Source organism: Pseudopodoces humilis, chromosome 2 (genome assembly GCF_049639895.1).
Source record: "Pseudopodoces humilis isolate 2021_Gansu_Grassland_sample_001 chromosome 2, ASM4963989v1, whole genome shotgun sequence".
Taxonomy (NCBI): domain Eukaryota; kingdom Metazoa; phylum Chordata; class Aves; order Passeriformes; family Paridae; genus Pseudopodoces; species Pseudopodoces humilis.
The window spans coordinates 37,939,801-37,960,852 of NC_142201.1; the positions used below are offsets into that span (position 1 = coordinate 37,939,801).

The 21,052-nt window shown below is 38.3% G+C and overlaps 1 protein-coding gene across 1 annotated transcript in view; it reads left to right on the plus strand.

Annotated features, from left to right (window-relative positions):
- NALCN (sodium leak channel, non-selective) overlaps window positions 1-19,835 on the plus strand; it is a 230,438-nt gene extending 210,603 nt beyond the window's left edge. The window contains exons 32-45 of the mRNA XM_088051078.1: window positions 959-1,052; window positions 1,587-1,693; window positions 2,089-2,163; window positions 4,864-4,983; window positions 5,977-6,045; window positions 8,196-8,344; window positions 9,026-9,119; window positions 9,911-10,043; window positions 10,576-10,691; window positions 12,995-13,152; window positions 13,769-13,919; window positions 15,537-15,686; window positions 16,390-16,507; window positions 17,764-19,835. Coding sequence (XP_087907204.1) covers window positions 959-1,052; window positions 1,587-1,693; window positions 2,089-2,163; window positions 4,864-4,983; window positions 5,977-6,045; window positions 8,196-8,344; window positions 9,026-9,119; window positions 9,911-10,043; window positions 10,576-10,691; window positions 12,995-13,152; window positions 13,769-13,919; window positions 15,537-15,686; window positions 16,390-16,507; window positions 17,764-17,957 — 1,728 coding nt within the window. The 3' untranslated portion in view covers window positions 17,958-19,835. The remainder of the gene's footprint in view (window positions 1-958; window positions 1,053-1,586; window positions 1,694-2,088; window positions 2,164-4,863; window positions 4,984-5,976; window positions 6,046-8,195; window positions 8,345-9,025; window positions 9,120-9,910; window positions 10,044-10,575; window positions 10,692-12,994; window positions 13,153-13,768; window positions 13,920-15,536; window positions 15,687-16,389; window positions 16,508-17,763) is intronic.
- The last annotated feature ends 1,217 nt before the right edge of the window (window positions 19,836-21,052 follow it).

Sequence of the window (21,052 nt, forward strand, 5' to 3'; positions counted from 1 at the left end):
GTCACTTTGTCCACATTGTGTTGGGAGGCATCTCTTCCCAGGGTACCATCTAGGGACACAACTCCATAAAGAGATTATGTTCACTGAGAGGGAGGAGTCCTGACCTTACCAGTTGTACAGCTAGCCACAGTTTCAGCATTTAGACAAGCCAATGCCCAGGTAAGGGCAAAGACCATACCAGCCCTCACCCAGCTCAGTGCAGCTCCTTTCTGACAGGGACAGGAACCAAGTGTCTGGGAGACAGACTTTTTAACATTTACCTTGAAAAGGTCTCCTTTGTTTTTGTAACTCTAGAATCCTTCTGTGTGATTTTACAGTTCTCTAAAGTCATATGGAACTCATTTTGTTTTGAAGGTCACTTTTAGATAATGTTGAATTCTGTTTGAAGTTTTCTATGTTACTTGAGCATTTATACACATTACTAGCTACCACCATCCACTCTAAAAATATGTCTTCACCTCTCTTTGTGCTTCCTCAGTGGAGAGCTCTTGTAGATTCATAGCATAGTATTATTTTATTTCAATTACACCCCAAGCAGAAGAGCTGTGGAAAGCAGCAGTGGTCTCCTGGAGGGCTCCTTCCCTGAAGAAACTAGTGGCACTAGCAAGCCATAGGATTTTCTGCTGCAAAATCCAGACAAAATCCACCACTCTGCTTTCTGGCAAATGGTGTTCAGTCAAATGGAAGACCTCCTGCAGTGTTTCTTTGCCCACACTGGGCTGCTGCTACAAAGAGCAGCAATTGTGCCCGCTGAGTTGAGTCCCAGAAACTCACAGCTAATGCATCCAGAAATCCTCTTGAGTAATAGATGATACTTCAGACTCCTTTCCCTAAGCTGTGTGTTATTTAAGGGAAGTTGTGTATGTAACTTTATTTCAGGCACCAAAGAGAATGTTGTTTTCATGTTGCAGTGCTGTTAAATGACAAAAGCTTTATATGCTTCTCTTTGTTTATTAAGGGGACAGCTTTGCTGACTGTAGATCAGAGACGATGGGAAGATCTGAAAAGCAGACTGAAGATAGCACAACCTCTTCATCTCCCACCTCGTCCGGGTATCAAAGATATTTTGATTTTATTCATGTTGAGCCCTAGTGTTCGTAATTCCCCAGGAGTCTGCGATTCAAATTAAAACTGTAATCGTGAGGCCACTAGGAGGTTGTGCATAAGTTAATGTGGAAACAGGCTCCAACTACAGATCTCTCCATAAGGCTATTAAAATCAACCCAAAAAAGGTTGTGCTTCGATGGTTTTAAGATAAGCCTTAATGAAAAAAATGAATTTCTAAATGAAAAATATTTGCAGTTGGCTGTAATGATATGAATGGAATGTATTAACCTGACAGCAGTTGAATGATGCACTTGCCCTAAAAGTACCGAAGCTTTCATGCAACACTGGTGTTCAGTATTTGAAATTATATGTTCAGAAGCCCTATTTGATATGGAAAATTGTGGAAGAAAATTAGAAATGTATTTTGAAAATGGGAAAGGATTATTTTGTCTCTAATGGACATGGAAAATATGTCAAGAAATCAGGGGGAAATGTTATTGCGTATTTTAACTCTCCTCCTCAAACTCTTTCTTTTACAGATAACGATGGCTTTAGAGCGAAGATGTATGATATAACTCAGCATCCATTTTTTAAGAGGACTATTGCTGTACTAGTTCTGGCCCAGTCTGTGTTGTTATCAGTTAAGGTAATTGTGTTTCTTTTAAGCACTTCATTACAGTAGTACAGCATGTGTTTGCACATTTCCTAACACCAATTAATGATCAATTGAGCCATTAGTGTGATGAATGCAAGGAAATTTGATTTCTAGGTACAGCAATCTCAGTTGGCATAGATCACTGTAGATTATTTGTAACTTGTGGAACTCAGTCAATTTCTGCCTTTTTGTAGTCTGGTCTACTATTTTTAATTTCTAGGTAAACTGTAAATCAGAGAGAATAGTACAGCAAGATGCCATTCTTGTCTGAGTATACTTTAAAGTGAAATTTATTCATTAATAAAATCCTCAAGTTAAGGCAATGAAGAGGCATTTATTCTGTTTAACAGCTATTCTTCTATAAATGAATTATCCTTGCTTTTCAGTGGGATGCTGCAGATCCAGTGACGGTGCCTTTAGCAACAATGTCTGTTGTTTTCACCTTCATTTTTGTCCTTGAGGTAAAGTAATATATTTTATGACTTCTTGAGATTAAGACTTGTATATATATATTTCATTTTGTCTTTAGAGATGCTTCTCATTCTTCACTAGGGTGTTTATTTCTAAATGTGTACATTCAGGGCTCTCCATGTCACTTGTCTTTAAGCATGTATTGTGAGAAGAAATTTTTAATGTGTTAGAGTCATACTTCTCTACAACATTGAGCTTTGTGTCTTTTCATATGTATTCAAGTCTGAGCATTTAACAGTGTGTTTTGGTGAACCCAGTGAACCCTTTTCTTGCAGAACATATCATGTTACATTCCCTCCATACAACAGAAGGTCTGTGTTCTCACAGTTCTGCTTCATTCATTTATGTTTTGCCTTATCTGTTAATAATCCCAGCTATTCTGTACCTGTGACAAAATCAAACCTCTCTCACCTTTTTTTTGTTTTAAATATCATATTTCATTTCAGTATCTTTTAATAAGCTACTCCCCAGCTCCAGTATTGTCTATCTTTTGCTGCACAAGTCTGGCTTCAATATGGTGGCAGTTCTCAATCTACGAGAATATTGTTATTACAATCTCTGCAAAGTGTATTTAGCCTATTTTCATAAGACTAGAATCTAGTGATTTAAACACATTTTGAAAAACATACTTTTTTAATGTGTTAGGATATTGATTTAACAATAAAGAAGATGCTTCCTCTGTGGTTAGGATAGTACATAATTCTTTATAAGTTTTTGGTTGACTACTTTTCTTGTCAGTCCCTTCTGAATAGCTGATACTGACCACTATCAGAAACAGGATAGTAGACTATGTTTCCCACTGCTCTAATCCAATCTGACAGTTCTTATGTTCCATTGATAGGTTTTGCCAGTAGTGATGAATAAACAATGAAGTAAATACCTTGTAGCAGCTGTAGCTAGAGTATGTCCATGTTGTTGCTTCTTTTTTCCCTACCCAGGAGAAATCAGTGTCTCTGGAGAGACTGAGCAAACACAGAAAAGTTTTACTTGTGCAATACACAGGCAGGTTTTAATTTACCTAGTAACTATGTCTTTGGAAATACTTTTTTCTCCTGTACTGCCAGGGGAAACAAATACACTTCTAGAATTTCAAAGGAACTTTGTCAGAGCCAAGAAAAATTTGTTGACTGTCTCAACAGGCAAGCTATCACACTGTGAGTGCACACAATTTATAGAGAGAGGAAGCAGCTTCCTGCCCAGGAGCTTCCTTAATGCAGCATAGTCCGGTCACAGAGTCTGTTTTCTGCATAGCTGATGGCCCTGTGTCCAGTCTAACTCCTGATTCAGCCTTAAACCTCTACTGCTCAAATCATACATATGTGGTATAGAAAACAGGAAGAATTTCAAGATTTCACTTTTGTTACCACACTGATGATGACAGAATAAAGGGAGATGCGATTTTTTTTTTTTATTTCCATGGTGTGGCAATCAGTTCAAGATTATGAACAGCTGAAGCTAGATGTTTAAATTCTACATGTGAGATAGCTGTTTAAGCTGTTATTTGTGATCAAGGGAGATGAAGGGTGAGATTCAGTTACCTCCACTAGCCACTCCAGAAGGCCATGGCTGTTTACAGGTCTTATGTCAGTCCCATCCATCCATCTTCAGTTCTCTAGGGCAGCTCAGGTAACTGAAGGCAAGATACCTTAGGTAACTCAAATGGTAATTAGAGATTCAGAGACCATATTGTTCACTTTGTACTCAGGCTTCAGAAAACATTATAAGGCAGAAAGCTAACTGGAAAATCAGCCTTTTACCTCAAGCTAGTGTCCTCTTATATCTGGTTTTGTTTTCAGAAATGTTAAATGGCAGGGTTGCAAGGATGGATAGAAAAAATAGTGTCATGAATGCCTGACATTTATAGCCTTTATACAGTAACTCCTAATCTGCTCAAAGACTTAATAGGACTTGTGTATGGGAAACCCTTAGGTGTTCCCTCTACATGCATCACTCTACTTTTGTATCTGTTACCTGATGTGACTATTTCTGTAACTATTAGTATCTATTCTTGAGCTTCTTGTCTGCATTCCTGTTACCTAAATTGGAACTATCAAGCACTTTGGAAGCTGCCTTTTACCAGGTACATTGTCAAATATACTGCCTTTACCGTTCTTAGCTTTTTTCTCTTACATGCTGCTGAGTACAGATGGTGCTGAATACAGAGTGTTCCTTAAAGCAAGAAATATTTGCAATATAGGAAAGCTTTTTAATAAATTTGAACTGTAGATCCTGCAGAACACAATTATATTCCTGACATCAGATGTGCTTATGTAATTTTAGCTTGCCTACAGACAGTTAGACAGGACACTGCTACTTTTTTTAGCTACATGTTATAGACATGACTTGTTTAACTTCAAGGCCACATTCACCTCAGCAATCTACACATTAAGCACTCAGTTTGAGGTAGTTAGCTGTACTTCTGTCTTTGATACTTGGTGGAGACAGAGAGACAATTCAGAATGCTGTTCATCCCTTGGTCTTGGTCATCTGTGGTCTTACACAAGTACCAGTTTTCCTCCACCTAAGGGAAGCTAATATTATCCAGTTAGTCCACATGGGAATATTTAGTTGAGATTAAATCTGCCCCTTGTTTTTTGAAACTATTTCATAAAATGAACCAATCAAACATTTTGGAGAATGGAAGGAATAATCATTTCTTCATTACAAGTGAGATGTTCTTTTATCCATAGGTCACAATGAAGATTATTGCCATGTCACCTTCTGGCTTCTGGCAAAGCAGAAGAAATCGGTATGATCTCTTGGTGACATCTCTTGGAGTTATATGGGTCATACTTCACTTTGCCTTACTGGTAAGATACACAAAATGCAATTCCAGTGATTAAAATGATTTATCTTTAAACACCAGCAGAAGGATTGCTGCTATATATCCAGATAAATCTTTGAATGTTTAATAAGGCTGAAATATGTCTGAAAGAAACTAAGCTTCATGCTAAGAGAAATGAATCATTGTCTTGGACAATCATGTAGTGCAAAAATTCTTAATGATGCACGTTAGAGTCTGTAAATGTGGTAGGAAACAAGTCTTTAAGAGGGATGTGAGAAAAGGAAGGAGACTGAAGAGAGTGAGAGCTCTTGCTAACAAAGATCTTATGAGCCTGAAGGAAAAAAGAAGCAAGGCACAGAATACAAATAAGAGCAGAGGACTGGAAGAAGGCATAGGTTCAAAACTGCTGTACAATACAAACTTTCCCAAGCCCAACAGTGATTCTGTACCACTGGTTTTGGTTAAGGGGCAGTGTTTAATCCAAGACATGTAGGAGAGATGGGAAGAAATCAGCTCTCCCTTCATTTCACACCAATTTTTTAAATTTGACTACACTCCTGGTTTCTTGGTTTACAGGGGAAGGAGAGGGGATGGTTGATGCTTGCCATCAGTCACAAGTTGTCAAAGTCCCAACCCTATAATGTCTGCAGGATTGTCTCTTGTCTGCCCCAAGTTCAGTTTGAAGGAAAACCTGCTCTGTGTGACTAGCCATTTTGCCCTGACATTCACAGTTTCTCCCTGCTACTAAGTAGGCCTGGGGAGTTTCTGTAATCTGTAATCCAGCAGTTTCCTAGACAAGTAAACTGGGCCTGATGTGCATAATTAATAGAGGACTGAAGGGTTTTTGCCTTGATGTGTGGGGAGATTTGGTTTGTGTTCTTCATATTGTTGCTAATAATTTATGATTTCGCTTATTTCATATGGCCACTGCCCTACATTACTAAAACATCAGTTACCACAATCTGTTCAAGAGATTCCTGGGGAACCATGTATTAAATCTTTTGTGTTTGTGTTCCAGAATGCATACACATACATGATGGGGGCATGTGTAATTGTCTTCAGGTTTTTCTCCATTTGTGGGAAGCATGTAAGTATAAGTTAGAAACTGCAATTATTGCAGTGCTCATGTATAGATTAAAGAACTAGATGCTGTGCATCTCTCATGCAAATTCTGTAAGGCTCTGTTTTCTAGGCAAAAACAAAAAAAAATCAAACAGCAGTCTGCAACTTTACATGCTGTCCTTAAAATGTCAGAATTTTAAGTAGATTGTATATAAGTGCTATGGTTACTGGAAAAGCTGAATTTTTTCAGAAAACAAAGTGCAGCTGCAATACCACAGGTTTTAAAAATGCTCTCTACAACTCTGAACATGCACTGTGCTACTTTCAGCCCTTTCCGTTTCAGTGAGATGTGATGGGCATGCTCTTCATTTATTTTCTCTGCAAGACTATTGTAGTGGTGGTTGAATGCACTCCTCTTGTTATGACAGTGGTCTCTTAAAAAGGCTTCTTTTTCCAGAGCGCAGGTTTGTGTCTTTTGTCTCTACAATGTATGTCTTGTCACAGTAAAGGATTTATATTCAATTTAAAAATAATTTTGGGCCAAGATGTTCTTCTGGAAATACTGGGATGGTGACAAAGCAAGTCACTTCTCAAGTTTACATTTCTTTTGTGTTTGGATTTCCTCTGATGTAATTGAGAGTAGACTGGCAGAATAAACATAGGCAGAGAACAAACACATTTATTTAACAAGTGGTGACACTGCATTCCCTTGCTGTAGAACTTCTTAGACTATCCAAATATTTTCTGTGAAGTCTGACATATTAAAGTAAATGTGATGAAAAAACTGCTGTACTAGGTTGCCAGGGTTAAGAACAGTAAGTCAAAGGGTTTTTTGAGTAAAGATAAAAAGTTTTCTTTCAATCAGACTATACAGAGCCTGTAGAGCCTTGGAGGTCAAATGAAAAGTCCTTGCTTCTTCTATGCATCCAGACCAAGTGATTTCCTTCAAAGCTTTCTGATTGATTCTGATGTTTTTTTCAAGGTTTTAACCTAGTCATTTGTACTTTCATGTTACCAGCTGTATTAGTTTCACTAATTTACCCATCCTGATGCAATGTGGTGGCTAAAGGTCAGCAGGAATTTAGCATGATTATAAAGAAAAATGAAACCCTCAGTCCCATTAAAGGGGATTTTTCATCATATCCAAATAATTTAAGAGTCTTAGGACAATATAGCGCAATAAATTTATCTAGAGTATAATGCAAAATATACATGCATGGGAAAGTAATATCTATTATCAAGGCACACAGCCTATGGAATTTTCAAAATTATGCTCTCATCTTGTGTTTTTTGGCCAACTTTGCAGAATCATAGACTCACAGAGTGGTTTGGGTTGGAAGGGACCCTAAAGAGCATCTCATTCCAACCCCCCTGCCATGGGCAGAGACACTTGCTACTGGACCAAGTTACTCAAAGCCCCATTCAACCTGTCCTTGAACACTTCCAGGGGTGGGGCATCCACAACTTGTTTGGGCAGCTTGCTCCAGTGCCTCACCACCCTCAAAGTGAAGAATTTCTTCCCAATATCAAATCCAAGCCTAACCTCTTTTAGCTTAAAGCCACTTGCCCTTGTTCTGTCACTACATGCTCTTGTAAAAAGTCCCTCTCCAGCTCTCCTGTCACCCCCACTTAGGTACTGGAAGGCTTCTGGAAGGTGTCCCTGATCTTCCACAAACTTCCATGAGAAATTACCAGCTTAAAAAAGCCGTACTGATCTTAAGGAAATCTTCTCTATAAATGAAAGTATTCCTTTGGGTAGGCCACAGTACCTGTGGTTTATAACAGTTAGGATCACTTTCAGATAAGCCCAAAGTAGCTTATTGCACCACTGTTCATGCAATGTCAATGCTGATACTTCAGAAGAATACTGATCCTAGAATATTATAGTTAAGCTTATGTTGTACCATCACTGTAATAACCTACACTGTATTATCCTAAATATACTTTTTGGGAGGAACACCTTGGCCTTGTAAATGAGGAAGATGTGCTCGTATCTATGACAAGTAAAAAGCACACACAGTTCACATTCATAATGTACCATTTTACTGAGCTCATCCATTAATGAATGTGGCTAAAGGATTTGATGTCAAAATGGCAAGTGCAAGAACTCTCTTTTAGGTTTTATATTTGCTTTCCTGAATGCTCTTATGGATTGCTTTCTTTCTGTCTTTGCAGGTAACACTAAAAATGCTTCTCCTGACTGTGGTTGTCAGCATGTACAAAAGTTTCTTCATCATAGTGGGAATGTTCTTACTGCTTCTTTGTTATGCTTTCGCTGGAGTGGTGTTATTTGGTACAGTGAAATATGGAGAGAACATTAACAGGTACAGTATGGAGTTCCCACCTCACAGGACTGTTCTTCAAACAACCTGAAGAAATCACATGGTGCTAGAGAAGTTTATCTGTGGTAAAAACCAGACAGATCTGCAGGTCTGGCTGAAGAGCTCTAAAGAGAATTTCTGATAAGAGACACTGAGCCATCTTTCCAGTCCTTGTGCATTGGACCAAATGACACCTGATCCAACCCAGAGCAGACTGAGAGCTGTTCTTCATTATGCCAGCTGAAAGATGCTTCAAGGCAGAACTGTGCTAGCCCACAAGATGCTGAAACAAAGTACCTACTGCACTTTACTGGCATCACCCAGGAACAGGATCCATATACCAGGCTGATACAGAAAGGAGACAGTTCTTTGAACTGGCTCTTAGCTGGAGATTTCCCCATCATCGTCTGGCTTACAAAACAAAATGGAGACAGAAAGTGGGATCTGGCCTTGAGTTTCCTTTAGCTCTCTGATGAGTTGAAATACTCAGACCTGTGTCTGAGCTAGAGTTCAGTTATTGTATCTTAAGTCTTTAAATAAATGATTCAAGTAATTCTGTAACTATTTTTGGTTTAAAATAGTAGAACAGTAGAAAATGGAAACATTTTTTTCTTGCCTAATGTTTTAATTCTGGGAAGTGAAACAATCTCTCACTCTCAATCTCTCTCTCTTTCTTTAAAACAGACATGCAAATTTTTCATCAGCTGGCAAGGCTATTACTGTACTCTTCAGAATAGTTACTGGAGAAGACTGGAACAAAATTATGCATGATTGCATGGTAATTACAATACCACCAGAGATAAGTAGACAAGAAATGAGAGATACCCTTCCATCTCTGTTTTCAGTATTTTAGCTTTGTACAACGAATGTTGGGCTTGCCTTTATGTCTTCAAGAAAATAATTTTCACTAAACCTCAGAACATGATGCACAAATTGAAGTTCCAGTCACATATTCACAGTATAGTGTTTCATGGAGCTAAGCAATTAGATGATTTAAAAACAAAAATAAACAGATGTTTTCAAAATCAGAAATTTAGTAACTCACTTTTTCACTATTATTGCTTTGACTGGGGCAAGGTGTCTTTTCAGATTAACCTTGTCTTTCATTCCTACTCTTTGGCTCATTCCATGTGAATGATAGTCTTGATGACCTCAAAATTCCTCCTTGAATCATTATGTTTTGCCCAAGTAAATGTTTATCTGTGCTTTCCATTGCAAGGAAGATCACATGCCTCTCCTTTTTAAAATTAATGAGCAGGGAAGAAACATTTTGAAAACCACTATGCTTCAAAGCACCAGGTTGTTCCTGTACAGTGGCATAATGCACAATGTGTCCTCTGTGTGGTAATAAGATCCATGCCTCAGCCTTTCTTGTCATACCTCTCTCTTTTTCCTGGTTTCTGTCTACTAAAGGAAGAAAAACAACCTGTCCACAATAATGCCCACAGTATAATTCCCTAACTGGGAAGCCTTAAAGACATAATAGTCTTAAATATTATATTGATTGCAGTGAAATTAATAACCTCTTTCTATTATTATTATTTTACTTCATTTTATTTTGTTTTGAAGGTTCAGCCTCCATTTTGTACACCGGATAACAGCACCTACTGGAAAACAGACTGTGGAAATTATGCTGGTGCTCTAATGTATTTCTGTTCTTTCTATGTCATCATTGCATACATCATGCTAAATTTGCTTGTTGGTAAGTGAAAATAGACATTAATAACAACAAGATTGTTACTACATCTTGGCATATAGTATGTTAGATGTGAGTCTGTTGTGCTGCTCAGGTATGAGGCTACCTTGTACCTTCAATGATACCATGCATGCATATAATGCTTTTGGTACTTCTTTGGCACTTCTTTTGGCACTTCTTTGAGTGTCAAATCTCAGGAAGTTTTGGAATTAAAGCTTTTGGAAAAAAGAGATATTTTCTGTTTGCAGAATTGACCTACAGAACACTGTTTTCTAAGCTTTTATTTCTTCTTTGTTCAAACATCATTGGAATTTACTTAATCAATCTTAGATGTTAGATTAGGCGTCTCATCAGCATTTAAGATACAGCTTTTAAAAAGCATGGTAAACATTGATGTGGCAAGACAGTATATTATGTATTCAAAATCCTTGTCTGAGCATACAGGCCTTTTTTAATGAGGAGTTTTCACAATAGAATTAGATGTTACAATGTAACTACAGGCTTTCTTTAGGGTGTATTTTGTTCTTGTGGTTTTCAGCTATCATTGTGGAGAATTTCTCATTGTTTTACTCAACTGAAGAAGATCAGCTTTTAAGTTATAATGATCTAAGGCATTTTCAAATTATATGGAACATGGTTGATGACAAAAGAGAGGTAAGAAATAATAATTTCTTGATAATAAGCACAGAGACACAGTAAACTTCCAGTTTTTCTTGAAAATTAATATGGGGGAAAAAAGTGTATTGACAAAATTCTCTGAGCAGTTACTGTTCGAATTTGAGAAGTGAGCATGATCGACTGTTGTTCACGGCCCTTCAAATACAAACCTGTATTCTGTGAAGTGGTTATGATAGCAGATTTACAAGCGAACATACCTATTTATAGGATAAATATAATAGCATGTTTCCTCCCAGCTCCCTGAGAGTTGTTCCCTTGGAAGCCTGCAGATTCATACTCATTTTTTGTGTTTGTTCTTGAGAAGATCTTTGCTGAGATTTCAGCACTGTCTCTTATAAAATTTTTATGGAGAGGCTAATCAAGTATGGGCTGGATGAGAAGACAATGAATTGGACTGAAAACTGTCTGCATAGTCAGTCCCTGAGTGTGAAGATCAGCAGGACAGGTTCTATTTGGAGGCCAGTAACTCATTGTGTGCCCCAGGGGTCAATACTGGGTCCAGTCCTGTTCAGCATCCTCATTAATGACACGGACAGAGTGGCAGAGGGCACCTCCAGCACATTTACTGTTGGCACCAAGCTGGACAGAGTGACTGATATGCCACAATGGTGCTGCCATCCAGAGGGACCCTCACAGACTGGAGAAATGGGCTGGCAGGAATTTGTTCAAGCTCAGCAAGGAGAAATGCAAAGTCTTGCACCTGGAGAAGAATAAACCAAGGAACAGTACAAGCTGAGGCCACCCACCTGGAAAGTAGTTTGGCAGTAAAAGTCCTGGGGGCCCCAATGGACACCAAGTTGAACATGAGCCACTATTGCCCTTATAGAAAAGAGGACCAATGGTATCCTGGGCTGACAAAGTATTTCCAGCAGGCCAAGGCAGAGAGGGTCCTTCTGCTCTGCTCAGCCCTGGTGAGGTCACACTTGGGGTCCTGGGTTTGGTTCTGGGCTCCTCTGTACACAAAGACATAGACATTCTAGAGAGAGTCCAGCAAAGGACACAAAGATGATGAAGAGATTGGAGCATGTCTCCTGAGAGGAAAAGCTGAGAAAACTGGCACTCTTCAGCCTAGAGAAGGCTCAGGGGGATCCCATCAGTGTATATAAATACCTGCAGGGAGGGTGCAAAGAGGACAGAGCCAGGCTCTGCTCAGTGATGCCCAGTGACAGTGACAGGGCTGGAGGCAACGAGCACAACCTGGAACACAAAGAGTTACCTCTGAACATCAGGGAACTGTTTGTCACTGTGAGGGTGGCCGAGCACTGGCACAGGTTTCCCAGGGAGGTGGTGCAGTCTCTGTCCTTGGAGATATTCAAAAGCCATCTGGACCTGATCCTGGGAAACTGGCTTTAGGAGACTGTGTGTAAGCAGAGGGGTGAGACAAGGTGAGCTCCAGAGTTTCCTTCCATCCTCAACCATTTTGTGATTCTGAAATGAGAATAACATCTGGGAGACTGAGCTGCTAAGATGCTCACACAAATTAAATCATCATCTGAATGATTCATGACATCACTGAGATTTGAATGTGAAAAACATTATGGTTAAAGTAGTTGGTTGTTTATAGTTGGCACATGGCTGTGCTGGAGAGGGAAGCTGCAGTCTGTACTCACAGGGGTAGAGTGTTCTGAATCCATCATGTCCAGCACTGATAGAATCTCTCTGATGTGAAACACCTTACAGCAAAAATAGTTCTGATGAGTCTCATTTAGCAGAACAAAAAATATTTGAAGATTGTGAATACCACAGTTTCAGAAGGAAGAACTTTCAGTCCTAATTTTGTAACAACAGATAGAAATTGTTACCAAAAGTGCAGGATGTGCTACCTCTTAGAGCAGATAATCTTTAGAAAGCCAGTAAACTCTCAACATTCTCCTGTTCATTCAGGATGCACAGAGAAGGGCACAGGTTTATAACAAATTATAGATATGGCTATGAGTGCTTAAACTATACTTTAATTTCCATTTTACAAGGGCAACTCTTTGGGAATATGATTCTAATTACAGATGAATGCAAATGGGGAAACTAAATCCCCAAGCAATTTTGAAAAATTCTGGCAAAATTAACGGTATAGATTCTCATTGTATATGAGTTAAATAACCACAAAAACTTCTGTGAACTTACTGATGAACTGGCTCAATGTGCACATTCTCCAGCAATGTTTTCACAGTGACTTAAATTTGCTAGAAGAAATAGTTTTTCTCTCAGTGATCAAGTTGAATGTCTGAGTTAGTTGCTAGATAACAGTAATATTTTACCATCAATTATGCAATTTAATACAGGGTGTAATCCCTACCTTCCGAGTGAAATTCCTGCTGAGGCTTCTGCGAGGCAGGCTGGAGGTGGATCTTGACAAGGACAAGCTGCTGTTCAAGCACATGTGTTATGAAATGGAGCGTCTCCATAATGGTGGTGATGTCACTTTTCATGACGTGCTCAGGTACCCTGAGATTTTCTCCCCATTTTTAGAACAAATATCTTTCCAGGCTAGCAGGTTGAGCCATTAGGCTCAGGAGAAGCCAAGACTGGTAGCCACAGAGGCACTGCAATTTTAAATGTTTTACAAAAATTAGTTTTCCCTTTTTTTTTTCCTGTAAAAATATTAGTGATGGGAAACACAGGTCCTAGGGAATCAGCTCCAAGGAATTTTAACATTTTCATTGCAGATTTGTCACAAACTACAGTCACATGTTCCTCTTGTATCCTAACTAATGAAATGTACCTTCAAGTGTAGCAATATGATAGTGAGCCTGACTAGAAGTAAAATAGAAATGGAAACATTATCCAAGCATAAACACTTACGGGGGAAAAAACTCAAACCACCACAAATGCTGTTCACTTGTATTGGATAGCTGGTTGTAGGTGACAGGGCCTTTGTTTTGAGCACAGTAAGTCTCTTCTAGAATCATCTCATCAATTTTTTAGCTTCTAATGTGAATTTACTGTGCGCACCTAAATTATGTACTTTCACACTAAGGTCTTAAGTATGAGCTTTGATTCTCTAAAAAATGCAAAGGCACCTGCATTTAAAAATAAATAAATCGTGTTTTTTCCAGCATGCTTTCATACAGGTCTGTTGATATCAGAAAAAGTCTTCAGCTGGAGGAGCTGCTTGCTAGGGAACAACTGGAATATACCATAGAAGAGGAGGTGGCCAAACAGACCATACGAATGTGGCTGAAAAAGTGCTTAAAGCGAATCAGAGCAGTAAGTCAAGCTAAAGCAGTATCTAAATGGTTGCATAAATTGAGCTGTTCAACAATGCTGGGATCTGCTGTCCCTATGCTTCATTTACACTGGAGTCATGATACTACATATTTGAAGTACGTAGCAGTTGCTAACTGAGCAAAAGAAAGTTTGTTACAGCTCTACAAAAATAGAGCTGTTTGTTACAGCTCTACAGTGCTACAAAAATAAGTGCTTTTTGAAGGCAAAAACTCTCTTCCTGCCCAAACTTTATCATTCTTTTCAATACAGCAGAAAGATGCATATGCAGAGACCAAAGTCAAAGGAATAAAGAAAAAATAACGTAATTCAATGGAACTTCATAGGCTTAATCCTTCCTCACAGAATGTAATTGTATAACTTCTTCGCTTCTGCTGGCAGATGAGAAACCTGTGGATGACTCTCCAGATGGAGCCTGTATTAAGATAAATCATTTGAGTGAGCCATTACAGTTAATGTGTGTGTAAATGAGCAAAGTGTCTACGTGGAAAGCAGGTGTATGGACCAAGTCACAACCTGGTTGCACTGATGACCAATTTTTCAGTTGCTATGAGTCTGACTCCATGCTTAGACACATATATTTTTTGTTTTCATAAAAAAATTACTTTTTGTGATAGGAGATTTTCCATAGTGGTCTGTGATCATGGCACCTATCTTCTGTTTGTAAATTTATTAAAGTATTTAGCTGGACATTTTGAATATCATATACATTCCAGGTGAAACATCAGTGTTCATACACTACATAATTTCATTTTGATTTCATCTCTGTAATAATAATGGCAGTAAATTTAATCTCAGCTCTCAGTTCTGGGTTTGTTTAACTCTGTTGTTCATTTCATTATGATATTGAAGTACACTATGTTAAAGTAAATATGCTATTCATTTCACTCTAATAATATGGTTCAGATCATTTCACATTCTATGAACCTTTTATAAATTGAATGTAATTACGAAAGTTAAGATATATTTTCAAATTCTCTTGTTATTCTCTAAATCTCCCTAGAGGGATCATGTGAAAACTACCCAGAAAAGCAAAACCCTTCCTAAGTGCTGTTTATTTTAATTTAAAAGCAAATTAGATTGTAAAATCATAATGGTAGTAGGTTGGGTTTTTTTCTGTTTTTACTGTAAATCTATACTTAGTCCCAGGGTTTTCACTACTATTTTATTCAGTCTTATTGACAGCCTACTTCAAAATCCATGAAAGAAATCAGAAATTTTCATTGCCTTCATGTAATTCCCTGTGAATCTCTACCAATTTCCTGTTTTCTTTTTCTTTGCAAGAACTTTTAACTGATAAATTCAAAACTTTGCATGTGTTTAAACTCTAGGTTTAAACCAAAAATTGGGAAACATGCCTTCCACTTAATGCAGTTCATAAATTTCATCCTCTATTCCCTAAAGGTTAGAAATATGCTGGAATTCACTTTGTTTAAATAGCAACATCTAATACATGGATCTTTATTGATGCACCTGGGATCCACAGCTGGTGCTCACTGTTCAGTTAAATATTTGGAATGCTTTAAAAAAAAAACAAAACACATTAGTGTGACACACCAATGAGAACATTTTTTTTCATCACATATTGTACCTTGATAGAAACAGCAGCAGTCATGCAGCATTATCCACAGCCTACGAGAGAGCCAACAGCAGGAGTTGAGCCGATTTCTGAATCCTCCCAGCATTGAGACAACACAGCCAAGTGAAGATATGAATGCTATTAATCAAGATAACAGTGCACAGCCAGAGGTATGTTATCCAGAAAAATATCAGTTCCTCATAACAAATTTAGAAAACTTCCATGTTTCTTTTTTGTTCTTTTTAAAACATCATTTTAACTGAAAAAAAAAAAAAATTAAAAACAATACCTTGTTTTGCTTCAGTTTTTGCCATCAGATGTAAAGGGAAGATGCTGTAAGGTAGTAATTCCACAACATATTTAGCTGTCTTGCTAAATTCACATGGTGCTAAACACCTTAAAGGGCACACTCAGCTGTATGACTCTGACAGCCCCAGCTTTCATCTCTTGCATAAACTGTGTGCAGGCTTGGGGATGTGAAGCTTTCCAGTTCAGACAATCTGAAGTGGTGTTTACACTGAGAGTGAGAGCACTGGGCATGCTGGGACCTCTGAGGAAGACTCCTGGGCTCTTCCAGGATAGGAAAAATAGAAGGTACCATGCAAGGGTTGCTTTCTACAATGGTTGTAGTAGGCTGAGAATAATTTCATATCCATCAATAGGATGAATGGCATTGAGAGCCCACATGACCTTTTTGCTTTTGTCTGTTAGTAGTAGTTTTCTGGGGTATTAAAGAGCAGAAGTCATGCTGCCCTAACCAATGGCAATATGTTTTGTTTGTATTCGTGGTAAAGCTTGAAACAGAATAGAAAGGTATCCCTTCCTAAGGTTACCTAGGGGAGTTATGACTGAGATTAATTTTTCTCTGTTCAGACAAGTAGCCAGCAGCAGCTGCTTAGCCCGACACTTTCTGACAGAGGTGGCTATAGACAAGACACTGGAGATGCTGGGAAACCTCAGCGGAAATTTGGACAATGGCGCTTGCCATCAGGTAAGTGAAAAAGGCTTATCAGTGAAGTCCCCACATGCAAAATTCCTGTTATGCAATAACAAGGCCAAGAGAGGCTTCGTGATTCACAATTCTCCCTCCTGGCTGCTGCTTGCACCCACATCAGGGCTTTCCTGTCCTCATGCTTTTTGGAATAAAGCAGTTTCTCCCTTTCTTCACAATTCAGAAAGTTTGGAAGATGGGCTCAAGCATTGCCCTGTGCAAGTGATTACATTTTCTTACTTTTTTCATACATTTACTCAGGACCTTTTACGTCAGTCCTATTCTGAATCAGGGTGCTGCCCCCAAAGGCTGCCACTGTTCAGACCCTAACCATACCTAAGTGGAAGCAGGAGAGACAGTCATGCTGTTCTGTTGACTACCATTGACCCTACTTTTGTTACCAGTGTACTTGTCCAAGAAACAGGATAGTTTAATAGAAAACTTTCAATCCATGATTTCCATTTAAATATCACTGAGCAGCAAAGACCAACATTTTGTCAGAAAAGAGAGTGAAAGAGGAAGCATGCTAAGGAGGAGTCATACTGCTGTGGTCAACTGCATATGTTTTTCAAGTGAGAAATCTTGAATGAATAGCCCAGGGTTTTCTTTCTTAACACTGATCTAATATGTGTCAGTTTTGAATATTCTTCAGTGGGTGGTCCTAAAAAGGAGGGTCATTTCCATGCACAATACAGCTGACAGATAAGTAGTCTGCCTCCAGTCCAGCAAGGACAGGTATTTAAGATCATGAATAGCATAATTAAGATCCATTGTGGGGTTATATACTTAGACCTGTGGTTTAGTGCCACTCCAGCAACTTGTACTGACTTCAACCCCTAGGGCATTGTAAAGTATCACTTTCTAGATGTAGCTGCCACTCCTAAAAGCACCCTCACCCCCCTTCCTCATATTTACAACTTTCACTGTTTTGCCAGCAGGTTAGCTCATGTTAGTACTGCCTAAATCATTTAGTTTTCAATTAGCTTGATAAGAAGAGATCTCTTGCATCAGTTATCCCAGCAGAAGGAAATGAGGCACTGCTCAGTGCCTCTCTACCAGGAGATTAGTGGGAGTAGTGTGAACATCTGGAGCTGGGAAAACAAACAAATTAGAACAGAGCCCTGCTCTTTCTGAACTAAATCAGTTTAAAGGTGCCCTAGTCTAGCTAGCTCTCTATACCTGAATTCTAAGCAAAAATGTCCAAGAAGCAGATCAACTCTAATACAGGACTTTCTGAACTTTGTTTCATTTCCTAGCCCCCAAACCAATAAGCCATTCAGTGTCTTCAGTCAACCTCCGTTTTGGTGGACGTTCAACTATGAAATCTGTTGCATGCAAAATTAATCCAATGTCTGATGCTGCTTCCTGTGGATCAGAAGTCAAGAAATGGTGGACAAGACAATTAACTGTGGAGAGTGATGAGAGTGGAGAGGACCTTCTTGATATCTGAGAACATTTAAGTCATACCACAATCTAATTTTCTATGTTTAGAAATAAAGATGCTGTGTGTTGTATGATTTCTTTAAAATCAATGTCATAAATTTTCTCTTACGCTTATCCTCCTGCCATATGAAGTGTAGCACACACTTCTGTGCTAGAATTGACTTCTGTAGGTACTAACTGTACTCTGAGAAACCTGTATACTATAGCAGTACTAACTAAGCCAGAAAGACTATGCTGCCTTTAGCAGACAGAGCTTTGAAAGATTTAATAGGTTCTGTAGAATCATAGTGCAAGTTGGATATACACACCTGTGTTTTCCTTCAACCTTTACAATACTTTAAAGTGGCAACACTTTACAATACAGGGATAATGTATTTCTTCTTGTTGTGTTTTCCCTCAGTTCTTACTTAGTAACATGTCTTTAGAAAAATTTTATTATTCACAAATAACCTGAAGAGGTCAGCACTGACTTCATGTTCAAGGGAAGTATTTTACCAAGTACAGATACTGAATAATGATTCTAAGCTTTCTCTGGATCTTTTTGTAAAATATGCAAGATACAGGCTTACTCATTTTAAAATCAGAAGGTGAAGGATTGGCTTTTAAAATGTAAATATCTTTGAGGTTTGGTTAATTATGCAAAGAGCTTGATTTTCATAGAGAAAATGGGGGGAGGGAGGAAAAAATACATTAAAAACTGTGCATTTAAGCATCCAGCAGAAGACTTTCACATGAAAAACATGAGTTTATGCTTCGTTTTCAGCATATACTAATTACATATGTGTGGTGTCGTTATTCTTCTTTTAATTGGGTCCCATTTTTTTCATGGTCGTAAGATTTTCTTCTTGTCTGTGATAAAAATTAGCATGTTGGGGATTCTAATTACAAAATAGTATTGTATGTCTTTAAAAATACATTCAGTTTTGCCTGTATAGGTAGAATTTTACTTACCCATGTTACTGCTCATGCTACAGGCCTGCAGTGGTAAGGCATGGCACTGTGCTGTGGCTAAGTACCTTTGTCCCTTTTATCCCAACACATCATATTTGACATGTTAGCCTTCATTTGTTTTATGGGCCACCAATAGTGCTACATTATCGCTGGTGAAAAAGCAGCTGTCGTTTTCATGAAAGCTTTTCCAGTGAAAGGCCAGTGCTATACGGATATGGAGGTGGAGAAGGAAAGCCACAAAACACAACTGTGTTTGCTAGTTTCAGAAACTAAGGCTGTCAAAAGAATGTGGGGTAAAATTGTGCCCTTCCCTCAGGGAAGAACTAAGAGGTTGCAGATTTTGTTGCTTGGCCCCTGACTAGGTTTTATAGCATAGCTGGGACCTTTCTGTTACCATTGTTTCCTATGGAAATGATAGTTTGTTCTAACATGGCCTAATGTGAGATCTTGTAAGAGGCTCACAGTTTATTTACATCACTTCAAAAAGATATCCTTTCAAAAGCAGACAAAAGCCAGTGTTCTGCAAATTTTTCTGGCTGAGATATTAATTTAAAGTGGTCAGAATACAACAGTGAAAACACACAGATGCCTTCACCAAAAATGCAAAATTAGTTTTGGCCATCAAATACAGCTTTCTTGGCATCTGTAAATGTTTTTTCCCAGAGTATGGTTGAACACTGTTTTGATTTTTTTTTCTAAAATAGTCATATTGAACACATCTGTATTTTGGGGGGGGTTATGTGTTTTGGGGTATATTTAAGTTTAAATCTAGTCAACTGTAACTCTATAGTAAAAGAATATGTGCATTCTCTTGTTTACTAGATCATGAACCATCAACAAAACTTCATATGCAAATCCATTACTTTGTTCTGTTTTGTGCTTGTTTAAGTTGAGCTTTTGTACATATAACAAAAAGATAAATATTGGATTTATAAAAGAGAGTATCTTTGACAGTTCAATAATACATTGAACTGCAGATCACTCTTGCTGCAAGCCTTTTTAAAAAATCTGGCAAACATTTTTCCTTGCCTTACAGTACATTGTCAATAAAAGTGAGTTGCTTTAAGCAATATTCCTCCCTCTGGTTTTCATTGTAACTGCACTGGCTATATGTGGCTCCATGCTATATGCAGCATTATCCATGATAATGCTGCATATTTACAATCTCTGTGGTTTGTACAGGATTATGTAGGGGTGCTTTCAAACTCTTGCAATTGAGGGTCTTTGTTTTTTTCACTCCAGCAACTGACCTCATCAGTACTGCCACAAGGGGTCTCAGTCAAAAAAATTTGACTAAATAGGACTGTTCACTATTTATTTTTATTTAACCCACTTTTTTTTGCTTCAGAACCTGGGTGTGAGTATGTGTGAGTTTGTGTGTGTGTGTGTGTGTGTGTGTGTATATGTGTGTGCCATTTTACATTTGCAGATACAGGAAGTGAATGAAGTTACAAAGATACATAAACAATATATACACAGGCACACAAGCAACCAGTTTAAGGTAAAAACCTCCCTAGCACAGCATTGCCAACATAACTAAGGAAGGTCCTATTCTGGAGCAGAGAAACCAATACACATTTGCACATGACTGTGAAGAAGCAGAGAAGACAGCTGAAGGATAACTGGAGTTCAAAGAGCTTACACCAACAATGGAGAGACACAAAGACGAAATAGTGTGTCAGGAAGTCAGAGTCAATCCAGACTGCCTTAGAGAGAAGTTCAAACAGGAATAGATCCTAAGCAAAGGTAAACAAGAAATTGCTGGGGAAATAGTACTAACTGCAGAGTTATCCCATATAACTGAAGAAAGGCTTCTTTTCATCCACTAATAAAGATCTGTTTCACAGGAAGCAAGCTGTTAAAGTGTTCATGGCTTTATTGGACATAAAGTGTAGTGCATATTTTCAGTGCTAAAATAAAAACCTGCTTGTGGGAAGTCTGAGAACACATGGCAAAGACGTATGTCAATATCATTCCAAAGTCAGGTCAGATTCCAGACAATCACTTTTTTAATGAAGAAATTAATAACCTGAAACCATTTGCTTTTGGAGGACATCAAACTGAATTAAGAACTGAAAACATAAAGTATGCTTTTACAGCTTGAAAATACCATCTTTGTTTTAACTAATGTGGAGCAATCAGGCTTAAACA